The 17,481-nt window shown below is 41.2% G+C and overlaps 1 protein-coding gene across 2 annotated transcripts in view; it reads right to left on the reverse strand.

Moving 5' to 3' along the window:
* LOC126202455 (target of rapamycin complex subunit lst8) overlaps positions 1-17,481 on the reverse strand; it is a 47,505-nt gene that overhangs the window by 29,579 nt on the left and 445 nt on the right. For both annotated transcript variants that reach the window (XM_049936869.1, XM_049936868.1), the window contains exons 2-6: positions 17,413-17,464; positions 14,032-14,194; positions 4,832-4,982; positions 4,550-4,752; positions 3,229-3,371 (exon numbers count right to left, since the gene is read on the reverse strand). In XM_049936869.1, the coding sequence (XP_049792826.1) occupies positions 3,229-3,371; positions 4,550-4,752; positions 4,832-4,982; positions 14,032-14,194; positions 17,413-17,464 (712 nt within the window). The remainder of the gene's footprint in view (positions 1-3,228; positions 3,372-4,549; positions 4,753-4,831; positions 4,983-14,031; positions 14,195-17,412; positions 17,465-17,481) is intronic.

Raw genomic sequence — 17,481 nt, forward strand, 5'->3', positions numbered from 1 at the left:
GGTAGTACACAGGAAATGGTCGCCCGAGTATTTTTTAGATAGAATGGACCACTCGATATGATGGGAAAGCTGGGCAGTGCAGAAGGATAGGTCCAAATGGGAATAAGTGTGCATGAAGTCTGAAAGGAACATGGGTGCTCCTGTGTTAAGGCAGAAGGGGTAAGTTGAGTAAGAAGGTCAGCCAAGAGGGCGCCTCTTTGATAGGTACTGCAAGAACCCCAAAGGGGATGGTGTGCAATAATCACCAAGCAGCAGAAAGGGGCAAGGTAGCTGCCCTATAAGCTGGAGGAAGTCTGCCCTGGTGACATCGTATGACAGAGGGACATAAACAATACAAAGGGAAAAGGTCAAATGAGGAAGGAAAAGGTGAACTGAAACAGCCTGAAGGCAGGCAGTCAGGGAGATAGGTTGACTATGAACATACGAACAGCATTACTCCCCTTTGAGATCAAATGCTGACCTCTCGAGAGAGGTCAAAATGGACCAGGAAGACACGTGAGAGCTCAAAGCGGTCGTGAGGACGCAACTTTGTTTCCTGAAGGTAGAGAACAAGTTGACGCTGTGATTCTAAGAGCGGCCATAAATCCTCATTGTTGGATTGAAGGCTGCAAACGTTCCACTGAAGGAGAGTCATGGTGAGGAGAAAATGAAGAGGTGTTATCTTGGCAGCTGCCAAGTGCCAGCCCTCAAAGACTCACTGCTAGAGGGCACATAGGCAGGAGGATTGTGCTCCACGAGGTCTACAGAAGTGTCAGCATTCTCTTTCTGTTGGCCTGTGTAGTAAAGGGCAGAAAAACGGTTGGTGGTGCGCACTGGCGACACGGGGGTCGGCCGGACGAGGGTATCACGTGGTGACACAGTTGAAGAGGATCTTCAAGTCGGCGAAGGAGAAGACTGTTTGCCTTTGTTTGACTTCTTCAAGCCTTTCCGGTTAGCAGAGGAAGACTCAGGTGTTGGCTGGCTGGAGGGATGTAGGAAGTCTTAATGGGAGTATTCCTTCTGCCCTTTCTGGCCTGTCATTGTGTAGCTGGTGACTTCACCCCATGAGGCGAGAGTTTGGTGGCATGTTGCACAGCTGGAGGAGGATACAGATGCTAGCATGATGGTGGGCAATTTCACAACTGTGGTGCTAAATTTGAGGTCACACGTCTGCGCGGCCACGTCCTTCGTGGAGCGAGATGTAACAAGAACAGTACCGTAAGTGCCAGATGGTAGAATTCCGGGTTTCCGACCAGCCAACAACTTGTGAACAACTGGGTAAGGCACTTTTTCCTTCACCCAGATCTCCTGGACAGCCCAGCCATTGAGATACAAGGGTCAATTGTGGGAGGAGGCACCACGATCGCTATTACAGTTGATGCAGGGGGAGAAGCAGGTCGAGTATCGCCCCCGTGAGCATCCCTACCACAGGTTACACATTTGGCTGTGTGTCGACAGGTCTCTCAAGTGTGGTTGTAATGATGACACTAGTAGCAGCACATCGGGTTCGGAATGTACGGTCTGCATGTGATAACTTCATAACGCGCTTCGATCTTTGATGGAAGAACAACTCTATTAAAAGTGAGAAAGAGAGTATGTATGGGCACTAAGGAGGCATCTACTCTTTTCATCACCCGACTGATGGCAATGACACCCTGATCATAGAGGTATTGGATTTCTGACTCTGCCAGACTGTAGAACAGCTTAGTGTAAATAACACCAAGGGGAGGATTGAGCATTTGATGGGTCTCACCACGAACAGGATAGCCACGGAGGAGTGAAGCTGCAAGCAGTTGCTGTGCTTGAGAATCAGAAGTAGTCTCCAAACGCAAAGTGCCATTGTGTAAATGAGAGCAGGATTTCACAGGGCCAACAACCACATCAAAACCTTTCTAAATAATAAACGGATTTACCATAGCGAAGGACTGACAGTCGTCAGTATGTGAAATCGTGAGGAACCTCAGTGGAGCTGAGAGGATCTTTGAATCGTTAGCCTCATTCAGTTTACATTTCATAGCCATCGACTGTGAAGATGATTGGCTCATTGTGAGAAAATCCCCCACGATTGCGAGCATCTCCGATGGTGCGCTCCTTCCAACTGGGGGCCCCCTTGAGATGGGGGCACACCTGCCTTAAGTGATCGATCAAACCTCAGGTCACACCTCCCAAACACCTGACAGAGGGACCAATTGGCAATTTCGAAAGGTAGCAGCTCAGGCAACCACCGCTCCATGGGCCCAGCCTGCTCCAAGGGGTATGTGCAAACCCTAGCCCTACCTGTTGACCTGGAACTGGGAATTACGCATTACCCAGTCACCTGTTACGCGTCATTTGCACGGGCCGGCCTTCATGAGTGCATAGGGAGGAAGAGAAAGAGGAACTTCAAATGCTGATGTGGAGGAAGGATAGGAGAAGGTGAATGAAGAAAGAAAAGGAACAGTGGAGAGCATTCTGATACTGACTGCTGAAAATGCAGAATACATTTCCAAAAACAGCCTAAAAATGCAGAATACATTTCCAAAAACAGCCTAAAAATGCAGAATACATTCCCAAGAACAGCAAGAGGATAGACATGCAGCACGGAAGGGTAAAGAAGCTGCAAAGGTTGGGCCCCGTGGTAGCCAAGTATGAACCCAGCTTACAATATTGTTTATGTTCTGATCCTGGTGCTGAAGGATTGCCTCGTCATTCCCACATACTTTTTCCATGCATAGGGTATGCATTATATTCCTGAGAGGTACATATAATCTACAGTCACGAGATTGACTCCAGTCTGCCACCAGCGATGGAAGGTGAATCTTTCACAATGTCAGGTACTGGAAAAATGTCAGAAAATAGTCAAATAAAGATTGGCAGAAGAAATGGAGACAAAAAGCCAATAGGCAATGTGTCAACAAGTGGCCACGAAAGGCTCAAATATTTTGCACAGATTTCTCAGTTTATTGATACATTATTTTATACACTTAAACTTGGTAACTATCATTAGTAAAATGCCCCAACTAACAGCAACAACAAAGGTGCTAAGTAAAACATACCTGTAAGGACAAACTGCCTATTGGCTTCTGTCTCGGGTTCTTCGGCCGACGTTCATCTAATGATTTTTCTGACGTTTCACCAGCACGAGTGGCTGGCATTGTCAAAGCTTCACCCTCCACTGCCGGTGGTGAACGTCGGCCGAAGAACCCGAGACAGAAGCCAATAGGCAGTTTGTCAACAAGTGGCCACGAAAGCCTGAACAATTTTGTATACCTGTAAGGACATACTGTGAATCTGCACTGAAGGCGGCATCCCAGACCCAGCGTTGGTCATCATGCTTAAGTTCCTGAAGCAGAGTAAAGTCAGATGTTTTCCATACTCTTGCAGTTTGGTCTGCTGATGTTGTTACAAGTAACCTGCAATACATTAAATTTACCTTAATCCTTTTACAGTTTAAACACCAAAACAAACTGATTAAAAAATCTGTCCTCTATTGTGATGTATCTGTATCTGTGTCATTCACATCAGAATTCCCCATCAAACATAAAAATATCCAACAGCTGACAATCAAAATCAAGTATATCAAAAATATATTGATTTGGGCCTAAAATCATGACATAGAGGGTGTTTCAAAACTCGACAGCAAAACTTCAGGAATGGATTCCTCATACAACAAGAAGAAAAAAGGCTACATCACATGGATCCAGAAAAGCATCATTACAGATTTACTGAACCTTCAGTTCCTACAAACTGCAGTGCATATATGTTATGCCAGCTGATACACTCTGGTTATGTATTGGAGAAAATGTTCAAAGTGACCTCCTCCCGACTGAATATAGGCATCCATTTGTTGCCTTTCTGAATTCTGCACATGATCATATATGGCTGGTGTATTTCAAACTGTCTGAAAGGCCACCACAATGTGTGCATGGAGAGTAGGTTCATTTGGAAAAGCAGTTGAATACACGAGAGACAGTACGTGTCCCCACAGGTAAAAGTCTAGGGGATTTAAGTCAGACAAATGGGGTGGCCATGCAATTGATCCACCTCTAGCTATCCAGCACTCAGGAAAATGTGCATTCAGCTGCCTCCAGGCAGCAAGACAAATGTGAGTGGTAGCACCGTCATGCATGAAATACAGTAAAGTTGTCAACGGGATGCAAGTGGCATGTCTTCTGCACACTCAAGCAATGCATTGTGTGAGAAATCTGTATAGTTTCATCCAGTAAGCCTTTCTGGTATGACTTAGGGTCCCAACAAGCTACTGCCAACAATGACTGCCAAGATGTTAATGGAAAACCTCTGTTGGTGATATGACTGGATAGTTGCATGGGGATTGGTGTCTGCCCCCATACTTGCTTGTTATGCAGTTTTCGGATTCTGTCCCTTGTGTATGTCATATATTTTCCTACAGTAAACAACACTTGTCAGCATGCACTGTATAACAATAACATTCTCGAATAAGTCAATAACTATGCATTTCCAGACCCACGTTGCCATGTTTTTCTTACTGTTATATGAGGAATCCATCTTGAAGTTTTGCCATTGAGTTTTGAAACACCCTGTATAACACCTACACTTATATAATACTTACGTTGAATCAGGGCTGAAACTGCATTTCAAAGCATAACGTCTATGAGCCTCAATTTTATGCTTTGGATTTAGCTTCGTGGGCTCTTCACCTACTCCTCCAGTGAGACTCCATATGTAACAATGGCCTCGATTATTTACTGCTGCCATGTATGAAGCTTCGGGGTCTATAGCTATATGCTGTATTGATGCCTCAGGTTCAGGAATCTACGGCACAAACAAATAAAAACTTTCAGTCTGAAATAAAACACATAAATTAGAAAGCAGTTATAATATCACAACTTACTAATTGTTCATTGTGATCAGTTTTCAAGTCCCACAAATGTATCACACCACTCTGGTCACCAACAACAAGTTCTGCCTGGTTTGGGTGAAGACAAACACAATTTACAGGAGCTGATACCTGAAATATTCTTTGGCACTGGAGATTTCGTGACCTGAAAAGATGATTATAACAATTTTTTTCTTTCGTGCAACATATACTGCAGTAACAATTATTTCACAATTAATGAAAATCATACACAATATGAACTGCAGACACAAAATAGAGACTGGTTATCACTCTTTAACTGCACTCACAAAACCACAAAACCATTCACTACATCAAATTATTTGAACTGATTTTCAGTGAAGTTCTACAGTGAAAGACATGTTTCTTCTCCTGTGTGTGATATTACAAGTAATGCACCTACTTGGCCATTAAGTAAGCCATTATTAGAAGGAAAAATAGAATAGGAAGCTCATATACTAGTAAAATGATGGAATTTCCCTGGAGAAAATAGGAACAATGTACTATGGAGACTCATGCTGTGAACTTGGAAGTTTAGGTGCAGACAAAGTGAACAGGAACACTGATCTTACTTGTGATTGCTGGCCAGTAAGGAATAGACGATAGAATTAACAAATTATGAGGCAGAATTGCTGATGAATACTTAGCATCAGGAAGCGAAATGTATAGTACAGTTAATACACATAATAATAAAAGTGATACACTTCTTATCTTTTGAAATTAATAGTTTCTGCCTCAGGAAGAGACAGGGATAAATTGGGGAAGGTTGGAAGGAAGGAAAGGTCACCCAGACCCCACAATGAGAGGAACCCCACCTGCAGTGAGGAGAATCATTGTATATTCATCAACTGTACTGGCACCGTAAACACCATAAACAGGAGGGAAGGGATTCATCATCGTGGGCATCCATTTGATTGTGCCAACTATTGAGATGTATTATGGTGGTAACCCAGTTACCCGCATGCTTACCCAGCTTGTCATAAAGGAGGTTGAAGATGATGCATTGTAACACTGAAATCAATACAAGTAAAGCAAGACCTTTGAATACCGCTGAATGTTTGTCATGTAGAAATTTGAAAATAAAAATAATGTAGTGAGGATGTCTGCCCTTCTTTTTAAGCATTCCTAATCAGATGGCACACTTCAGTTCATTTGCAGCATACTGTGAAAATGCGATCACTCCACCAAGAAGATTGCTTGCAAATCATTTGTGTCCCATCTTGGAATAGTGCTCAAGTGTGTGAGACTTTGTACCAAACAGGATTAACAGAGGATGCAGAATGTATGCTAAGAAGGGCAGCATGTCACAGGAGAGCATAACAGAAATGCTGAACAATCTACGCTGGCTGTCTTTTGAAGTTAGATACAAAAGCCTGCTTCAAATTTTATTATTTTTTTAACAGTCTTGATCGCATAAAATATTTATTAAAGTGGTCCATTTCAATAAATTTTAAAAACTATATACAAATTTCTGTTTTTTTTAATTTATTAATTTATTTTTTCAAATAATGTTTTTCCAAAATTATGAATCTACTTATAAAGTTTCAAGAATCAATAATAAGTGAAAAATTTAGAAATGTACTTCAGTTCCTATGTACTGCTTACATAAGGGACTGCAAAGGTTAGTTAAAGAGGCATTTAAGCAGTCTTTCTTCCCACACTCCACATGTGAAAGGCATGGGAAGAAACCCTAACACATAGTACAATGTGAAGTATTCTCTACCCTGCACTTCACAGTAGTTTAAAGGAGTTTCTGAATGTTATCCCATTTCCATCCAGAGCAGCTTTGCATTACCCACAAAGTATCCTGTTTCCTCGTGACACAATATGTAGTATAATCTCCCAAAAAGCCTTCCTGTTCCACATGGCCACAACATTCCAGTTTCATTTTCACATCATTAACAGCTTCAATTTGTTAACACTTCAGCAGATAGTGCCTAGCAAAGGTTCCGAGGTACGTAAATGGCTGACAGACTTCTTAAGTAACAGAACCCAGTATGATGTCCTTGACAGCAAGTGTTCATCAGAGATAAGGGTAGAGGCATCAGTGCCTCAGGGAAGTGTGACAGGACTGCTGTTACTTTCTTTATACATAAACGATCTGGCGGACAGCGTAAGCAGCAGTCTACGGCTGTCGGTTGATGATGCTGTGGTATATGGGAAGGTGTCATCATCGAGTGACTGCAGGGGGAATCAAGATGACTCAGACCAAATTTCTAGTTGGTGTGCTGAATGGTTGCTAGCTCTAAATGTAGAAAAATGCAAGTTAATGCAAATGAGTAGGGATCACAAACCCATAATGTTCAAATACACTATTAGTGGTGTGCTGTTTGATGCAGTCATGTCAGTTAAATATCTAGGCATGACGGTGCAAAGCAATATGAAATGGAGTGAGCATGTAAGGACGGTAGCAGGGGAGGCGAATGGTTGACTTTGGTTTATTGGGAGAATTTTAGGAAAGTGATGTTCATCTGTACTGGAGACTGCATATAGGATACTAGTGTGATCCATTGTTGACTACTGTTCAAGTGTTTGAGATCAGCACCAGGTCAGATTAAAGAAAGACATTGAAGCAATTCAATGTGAGCTGCTAGATTTGTTACCAATAGGTTTGAATAGCATGCAAGTATTATGGAGATGCTTTGGGAACTCAAATGGGAATCACTGGAGGAAAGACGACATTCTTTTTGAGCAGTACTTTTGAGAAAATATAGAGAACCAAAATTTGAGGTTGACTGCAGAATGATTCTATTGCTACCAACAGACATTTTGCATAAGGACCATAAAGACAAGATTAGAGAGATTAGGGTGCATATGAAGGCACATAGACAGTTATTTTTCTCTCACTCAATTTGTGACTGGAACAGAAAAGGAAACAACTACAAGAGTGGTTTGAAAAGCTCTCAGAACGGAATAGAAAAAAAAAATACTTACATCACTATTTTTTTTTATTTACAATGTAGTCTCCTTTTAGATTAATGCACTTGGTCCAATGATGTTCCAGTGCCTCGATCCCATCTTGAAAATGAGTTGCCTCCAGGCCTGCAAAATAGTTGTCAACTCCGGCTACCAATTCTTCATTTGAAGTGAATCTTCATCCAACAAGAAAAATTTTCAGTTTTGGGAAGGAATGGAAATCTGAAGGAGGCGTATCAGGTGAATAAGGCGGGTGTGGCAACAATTCATACCTTAGTTTGTGTAATTCTGCCATGGCAATGGCACATGTGTGCAGACGCACAACACGAGTCGTGGCATCCATCTTGCAGATAATTTTTTCATCTCTAATTCTTCAGTTAAAATGTGATATGCCCTTTCAGATAGGTTGAGCTACGATAATGCTTTCAAATGACTGTGCTTGAATATGGCTCGTGTTTCAAGATTACAAACATAGGAGAAATTATAGCTCAGAAACCAGACAGCACTTGTATGAAAGCAATATATGAATATCTGACTGCAAGTTTCTTGTTGACCCCTGCCATATGTGTACAGTTTATGGAATGACTTTAAAATTACAAGAGTAAATCCAAAACAGTACTAGTGTTCGTGTCATGAGCTGTATTAGTCTCTTATTGGTTCTTGCAATTCTTGTCACAATTGCATAACATTTTTTGAAGAAGAAAAGGTACCATTCAATTCATGAACTCTTAGAAACAAAATGAGACAATAATGCTTTGTGTAACAATCACTCTGTTTCCTGCATTCTCATTTCTTCCAGATGCCTTTGTATGCCTCAAATCCAGCATACGTTGGTCCTCTTTCTCAGAAGAAACTGTCTTATCTCATTTCTCAACCTTCCCTGGTCCATTCAAAGGTTGTGAACAAATAAGAACTGGAAAGGATTTTCTAACAGGTAACAACAGATAAATATGACCAGTTTTATTTTGAACATCATATTTCCTGCTTCTAATGAAATTCATGGGAATGGAACATTAAAACTCAAACCTTTCTTTCTGGATTCATCATAATTTTGAGTATGGTGTTAATGTGCGCATTTTATTTTTAACATACAAACAAACACAAACACACACACAAAATTCAAGCTTTCGCAACAAACTGTTGCCTCATCAGGAAAGAGGGAAGGAGAGGGAAAGACGAAAGGATGTGGGTTTTAAGGGAGAGGGTAAGGAGTCATTCCAATCCCGGGAGTGGAAAGACTTACCTTAGGGGGAAAAAAGGACAGGTATACACTGGCACACACATACATATCCATCCACACATATACAGACACAAGCAGACATATTTAAAGACAAAGAGTTTGGGCAGAGTTGTCAGTCGAGGCGGAAGTGAAGAGGCAAAGATGATGTTGAATGACAGGTGAGGTATGAGTGGCAGCAACTTGAAATTAGCGGAGATTGATGAGGCCTGGTGGGTAACGGGAAGAGAGGATATATTGAAGAGCAAGTTCCCATCTCCGGAGTTCGGATAGGTTGGTGTTGGTGGGAAGTATCCAGATAACCCAGACGGTGTAACACTGTGCCAAGATGTGCTGGCCGTGCACCAAGGCATGTTTAGCCACAGGGTGATCCTCATTACCAACAAACACTGTCTGCCTGTGTCCATTCATGCGAATGGACAGTTTGTTGCTGGTCATTCCCACATAGAATACATCACAGTGTAGGCAGGTCAGTTGGTAAATCACGTGGGTGCTTTCACATGTGGCTCTGCCTTTGATTGTGTACACCTTCCGGGTTACAGGACTGGAGTAGGTGGTGGTGGGAGGGTGCGTGGGACAGGTTTTACACCGGGGGCAGTTACAAGGATAGGAGCCAGAGGGTAAGGAAGGTGGTTTGGGGATTTCATAGGGATGAACTAACAGGTTACGAAGGTTAGGTGGATGGTGGAAAGACACTCTTGGTGGAGTGGGGAGGATTTCATGAAGGATGGATCTCATTGCAGGGCAGGATTTGATGAAGTCGTATCCCTGCTGGAGAGCCACATTCAGAGTCTGGTCCAGTCCCGGAAAGTATCCTGTCACAAGTGGGGCACTTTTGTGGTTCTTCTGTGGGGGATTCTGGGTTTGAGGGGATGAGGAAGTGGCTCTGATTATTTGCTTCTGTACCAGGTCGGGAGGGTAGTTGCGAGATGGGAAATCTGTTGTCAGGTTGTTGGTGTAATGGTTCAGGGATTCCGGACTGGAGCAGATTCGTTTGCCACGAAGAACTAGGCTGTAGGGAAGGCACCGTTTGATGTGGAATGGGTGGCAGCTGTCATAATGGAGGTACTGTTGCTTGTTGGTGGGTTTGATGTGGACGGACGTGTGAAGCTGGCCATTGGACAGGTGGAGGTCAACGTCAAGGAAAGTGGCATGGGATTTGGAGTAGGACCAGGTGAATCTGATGGAACCAAAGGGGTTGAGGTTGGAGAGGAAATTCTGGAGTTCTTCTTCACTGTGAGTCCAGATCATGAAGATTTCATCAATAAATCTGTACCAAACTTTGGGTTGGCAGGCCTGGGTAACCAAGAAGGCTTCCTGTAAGCGACCCATGAATAGGTTGGCATACGAGGGGGCCATCCTGGTACCCATGGCTGTTCCCTTTAATTGTTGGTATGTCTGGCCTTCAAAAGTGAAGAAGTTGTGGGTCAGGATGAAGCTGGCTAAGGTGATGAGGAAAGAGGTTTTAGGTAGGGTGGTAGGTGATCGGCGTGAAAGGAAATGCTCCATCGCAGCGAGGCCCTGGATGTGCGGGATATTTGTGTATAAGGAAGTGGCATCAATGGTTACAAGGATGGTTTCCGGGGGTAACAGATTGGGTAAGGATTCCAGGCGTTCGAGAAAGTGGTTGGTGTCTTTGATGAAGGATGGGAGACTGCATGTAATGGGTTGAAGGTGTTGATCTACGTAGGCAGAGATACGTTCTGTGGGGGCTTGGTAACCAGCTACAATGGGGCGGCCGGGATGATTGGGTTTGTGGATTTTAGGAAGAAGGTAGAAGGTAGGGGTGCGGGGTGTCCTTTCATCTTTCCCTCTCCTTCCCTCTTTCCTGATGAGGCAACAGTTTGCTGCGAAAGCTTGAATTTTGTGTGTGTGTTTGTGTTTGTTTGTGTGTCTATCGACCTGCCAGCGCTTTCGTTCGGTAAGTCACATCATCTTTGTTTTTAGATATATTTTTCCCACGTGGAATGTTTCCCTGTATTATATTTTTATTCTTAACAGTTACACTACTGGAAGCTGAAAAATTAGGACCCTCAAGTAATGATGCCTGATAAATGAAGTTTCATTCACATATAAAACAGGGTGTACATGGTACATGATCATAATCACAGACCATACGAGGTTTGAAAAGTCTGATAAAAAGGCAAGAAAAAATGTCTGTTTCATAAACAGCTCACTATATTTCTCTACATAGTCTCTTTTGAGGGATAAACACTTGCTCCTCCAACTTTTCCATCCCACTGAAGAAATAGGTTCTCTCTAACTCTGCAAAATACTTGTTGACTGGAACTGTCACTTCCTCATTTGATGAAAATTTCTTCCCAGCAAGCCAAAGGTTCAAGTTAGGGTAGAGGAAGAAGTAACCTGGGGCTAATACTGGTGAATTGGGTGGGTGAGCAACCCCAAGTCAAGGCCCAATTTATGCAATTTTGCCATTGTTATTGCTGATATATGAGATGGTGCATTATCCTGATGAAACAGTACTTTTCTGTATGCCAATCTTGGTCTTTTTTCGCTGATGCAACTTTTAAATGGTCCAAAAATAAAGCATAATACGATCCAGTTATGGTTCTGCCTTTTTCCAAGTAATTTATGATGATTATTCATTGCAAACCCCCGTAAAACAGAGGCCATCACCTTACCAGCTGACAAAATGGTCTTTCACTTTTCACCAGCCTTTGATCATTGTTTTGATTGTCGTTTTGACTCGCGAGTAATGATAAATCCAGTTTTCATCAGCACAAAAATTCCTGCAGATTATGATTAAATATCAGCAGACATTGTGTTGAAATATTATGCCAGATGTGCTTTTGACTGTGTGGAATTGGGGCAGCCAACTTGCACAGAGCGTCTTCATAGCCAATTCTTGTGCAGGATATTATGAAGATATTATGAACTCACTCAAGTGAGATGCCCACAGTCTCAGCAACTAAATGAATTTTTATTCAGAAGTCTTGTATTACTATACCATGGATCTTGTCAATGGTTTCCTTTGTGGTGACCTCAACTGGATGCCTGGAGCTTGCTTCATCTTTGGTGCTCGTCTGACAACTATTAAATTCATTAATTCAAAAGTATATGATCTCCAATGATGGTGCAGAGTCCATGTGAACTTCATCCAATTCTGTTCTGATCTGTGTGGCAGTTCAGCTTTCACTGCTGTGTTTCACCTGGCAGGGCCAAGAACTTGGTCCTGGAGGTTGCTTAAAAAAAGTGTTTGCCATTCATGTGTATAGCAGCAAGGCCATGTCTGTATCTAGCTGTGCTGCCCTATTCTGCTTTTGCTATGCATTTAATTTACCCCACTAAAAAGAAATTATATAATAACTATGCCTGCAGTAACTATTGTTATGAATCATTGAAAAATAAGTGATACGAAATAAAATACTGAAAGATTCAGAATGGAAGATAATATGTATGAAACTGTAAACCAATACTCATCCTGTCCTGCCTGACTGGAACTTGAACCTGGAACCCTGGAGATCACATTCGGCAGGCAAGCTGATGGATATCTCAGATAGAGCACGGTAATAAAATGGGAACTATGGTATTCTGCATGTATCCTGGATGATTTCATGTGACCTCAACAAATACCACATGTGTACTGTCATTGTAAGCCAGTACTCGTCACAATACAAAGCCCAGATACTATCGAACATTTGCCGCTTTCTTGGACAACACTTTAATCACAAATTAAATCCTAGATGTTTAGGCAAAATTAACTCCAGACACTAAACACAGCTTTTAACTGTTCATTCTCCCAGTTCCATATTTGGGTACAGACACGGAGGTGGGCTGCACAGTGATGAGAGGTGAGAGCATGCGAATGGTAACCATGCGAATGGTAACCATGCGAATGGTAACCATGCGAATGGTATCCTAGCTCATTCCCATGCCACTGCAAATGAATCCTGATGGTCTTGGCTGAGATATAGTGCACAATTAGTCACAATTAATGCTGCAATCACCATGCAATCAGCAATGGATGCACATCTGATGTGTCGGTATATGCATGTGTGGTCAGCCAAGATGAGTAGAGTAATAAAATGGAACACCAACAGCCGTCCTTACAATGTCATTTATTACACGGCTTCCAGTTTTGGTGCTTCAGTGCACGATCATCCGGCCTTAGCTGATGCTGAACGGATTGACACCATTTGTATACATGATTCATCAGTAGCCAACATCCATAAAAATAGTTATAGATGTTGGCCACTGATGAATCATGTATACGGATGGTGTTAACCCACTCAGATCCAGCTAAGGCCTGAAGATAGTGCACTGAAGCACTGAAACTTTTAGCCTTATAATAAACGGCATCATAGTCATGGCTGTAGGTGTTCCATTTTATTACATAATTGAATGGTCGAAGTCGCTCAGACCTCAAATCACAAGGATGGACATAGAAAAACAGGGTGAGTACTGGTTTACAGTTTCATACATATTATCTTCCATTATGAATTTTCCAGTATTTTATTTCTTATCACTTATTTTTTCAACGATTCATAACCATAGTTAATGCAGGCATAGTTATTATATAATTTCTTTTTGGTGGGGTAAATTAAATGCAAAGCAAAAGCAGAATAGGGCAGCACAGCTAGACACAGACATGGCCTTGCTGCTATAGACATGAATGGAAAACCATTTTTAAGCAACCTCCAGGGTCAAGTTGTTGGCCCTGCCAGGTGAAAAACAGCAGTGAAAGAGGGGAGAATTCCATAGTTTTGTCAAGTGTTAGGCTGTTGTCAGCCAGAAGCCAAGGTTAACACAGTATTTTAAATATCAGACCTCTCAGATGGAGGAGAAAGATTTACAAAGATGTACAACCATGGTGTGCTTCCAAGCAACAACCAATTACAGTACACCTCCAAGTCTTTAATTCTTAGATAAACCTACTCCTTTGTACCTAAGGCATTCATATTTCACTCATTTTCATTTTGCATCATACTCACCATCATTAGTGACATGTTACCACAATGAGACACTTTGAATAATTTAAATCTGCATATCTTGTCAATTATCGGGACACATGCATTAAACCAACCTTAGATCCCATATTCTTGCACTGCAATCTTCTCCGCCAGTAAACATCCATTTCCCATCCTCTTGAAAGCCAACACCAGTTACATTCTTCGACACACCTTCATAGTTTATCACAGGATTTGGATTATTTGAAGTTAAATCATACATTCTGATATGTTGGTAACCTATAAACATAAGAAAGCCTCATCATGAAAGAAGTTGTTTAGCTCTGTTTCTGCATTCAATATATCCTACAGTATATACTATGTTCACAACATCCTGAACAAATTCCAGCGGTGTGTAGAGCGGTGGAGGTAACCTCTGCCCACCAATTCCCAGCACATGAGCAACTGAGTGGGAGATGCAGGGTGTAGTATGGAGAGACGGAGAGGTGGGTGGGAGACACTAGCTACTCTTTTGTCACACAATGCTGGCACTATGCATGAACTGACCGGTTTGCCACAACATGACAACCACTTCATAACAACACGGGGGTAGTAGTATTAGATTATCAATGTCAGCAGCGACCTGACAAAGCATTAAGGGACCAAAGTTGACTGACTCCTGCCGATTCAGAATTGGGGAGCCCTCATTCAGGACATGTGAACAAACCACAGATTATTCTCATTTTCAGTTTTGAGATACTGAACAAAGGGAAGAGAAAAAGAGGTATTAAAGATAGTTTTGAGTATAAAAAGTAAAATAGTATAACAATAAACATAAGTTAAGAAATCATGTAAATGGACAGAATGTTGTAATATTTTTCACTGAACAAGTATACTATAATTGTAAACTGAGCTGTTTCACATAATGAAAAGTTGTAAGATGATCCACACAACGTGAAAATAACTACCTAAATTTCATTCTTACATGTAGCTTGTACAAATTATTTTGTCTTTCCTTCTTGTCTTAAGTGTCAACAAGCTCATGAAAACTGTAGGTCATCATACTGGAACTCTACCTCAAATTTGGTTACATAAGGAAGGAAGATCAGGGTTTAATATCCTGTTGATCATATCGTCTTTACTGATGGAGCACAAGTTCAGAGTGGAAAAGGATATTGGCCACATCCTTGCCTAAGGAAAATATTCCAGTATTTTCCTCAAACAATTTATGGAAACCACATGAACCATAAATCTGGAAGTTTGCCATGTGTGGTCAAAGGGGGAGGGAGCGGGTTCATCATGGGAATCATGAGATTCCCCCCCCCCCCCCCCCACCCAACAGAAAATTTTGCTAAAAGCATTTATATTTCCACATATATCAATTTCCGAGACTCTTAGATAATTTTTGGAAAATAAAGTAACATGAAAACAGTGCAAAAATGACAATAAATTTCAGAAAATTACAAGCTATGTTCAACAGCACATTTTTCAGTTGCCCACTGATCGCTAGCCTACATGAATGTGCTTGAGAACTGATCAGCTGCAGAGAGTATTTTGGGCAGGAAAAAGCACACATTTGCAAGCTTGCCTGCTGTCAAAAACAAATCAGACAATGTGACTGAGTCCACACACTAAAATAACTGCTGTCAGACAGGAAAAGAAAGACCCTACGCTAACAGTAACACTGAATTTCCCAAACACAGGTGGAAATCACTGAAATACACATAAATTCCTTCATTGACAGGCTCACATATTCAAAGTCTGCAAATCTATACTCATTTCATCATCATTGATGTGCAAGTCGATAAAGTGGCACCAAATGGCCAAATGCCACAGAACTGCCTGGCCACAAGTGCCATACACACATTTTTTTGTGTTCACAATGACAGTGCTGAATGAAATACTGGTAATGGTGAGAGCACACTTTGACTTTAAATTGTGTGAATTATTATACTTGCAACTATGCTACAGCGGTTAACTAAGCACTGATGTACGCCAGGTATCATTCTTGTTATCATACAACATTTTATGTTGTTACTATTATTATTAAATCCTAGGCAACCATAGTATGTCAAAAGTGGGAAAAATTATAACTACGGGGAAGGGGCAAAAGACAGCGACCCAACTCTGGATCTGTGCCTGATGGCCAGGTGGAGATTTGGAACAGAGCCATCCTAAATGCGAGTCCAGTATCTTACCAATATACTACCTTACTTGCTAGGTTTGGCAACAGGCTGCCAAACCTGTTCACATTTCTTGGGACAATAGAAATTACCTGAATCCAAAGTAACAGGCAAAAGAAGAGTATTTAAGCTGTTATTTTCACAGAGCCTGTGTATGTCCCTTTTCCAAAACGTGACATATTTATGCACAAATTCAATTTATTTCCCTTCTTGTTATAAACTAACTTTTGGTTTTTCCTGTCCATTCAATCTAAACCAAGAGTAGAACATAACACCTGCAGAAAATCATGCAAGTTACACTCATTAAACTTCACACCATGTAGGCAAACTAACTTGGCTGTAATGACAATTAATCTGCAGTAAATATATTCCAGCAATATCACAAGTCACCACTTATCCAACCTCTTAATTTAGTCATTAAATGACAATTGATAGGAATATTAGTTTTTAACGTCCTGTCGATAATGAGGTCGTAAGAGAAGGAACATGAATTCAGAATCAGAGAAGTTTGGGGAAGGAAATCAGCTGTGTGTTTCCAAACGAACAAATTTGCATTTACTGTAATAAATTTGGGGAAATCAGAGAAAAATTAAATCTGGAGGGATGAATGGGGTTTGAACTACTGTCCTCCCAAAGAGGAGACCAGAGTCTCACCGTTGCGCCACCATGCTGGGTAAATGATAATCACCATACTACACATATATGAGATGAATTGAATGTTCTGAAATAAAATGAAATCATTGCAATACATTTAATTCATTTGATACATATCCATTGTGGCAGAGTAAGACAATGACCTACATTTTCTCAGTGGTCCTACAGATAACAGTGAAAATCAGTTTTTGAGTCAGAACTGAAGGCATACTTGAATAGTTTACTGGTTGAGATTACTGGTTCCGATAAGCACGAGATGTGTCCTGGCAAAAATTTTAAGTTTTCACTACATATTGATTATTATGTTGCAGTTCATGTATAGATAATGTATTTATATGTTACAATAGTCTACATCACAGGAGAGAGAACTAAGGAATTGGAAACAGAATGAAAGAATAGTTTAAATCAGAGAACACAAATAACAATTCATATGTACGTGGGTATGAATCTGAATAAACAAGAAAGTCCCTCGTTAAGTAGTAAATGCACGTAGGTTATTTTGGAGATAAAGCAACAAGTATAACACAAAGAATCGAACAAAAAATTTCTTTGTTATTGCAAACTAAATGTGAAAAAGACAGGGAGTTACATCAATCTCTGTCGGCGTAAGTATCGACAAGTAAGATGCAACTAAAATGACAGATTCTTTTCTAGTAGACTATATAAAATAAATTAACTTACCTGCCGCAGCAATTAGTTGTTTATCGGGACTGATATCCAGTGAGTTGACTTGCTGTTTCTCTGTCAAGG

The sequence above is a fragment of the Schistocerca nitens genome, chromosome 1, assembly GCF_023898315.1.
Source record: "Schistocerca nitens isolate TAMUIC-IGC-003100 chromosome 1, iqSchNite1.1, whole genome shotgun sequence".
Taxonomy (NCBI): Eukaryota; Metazoa; Arthropoda; class Insecta; order Orthoptera; family Acrididae; genus Schistocerca; species Schistocerca nitens.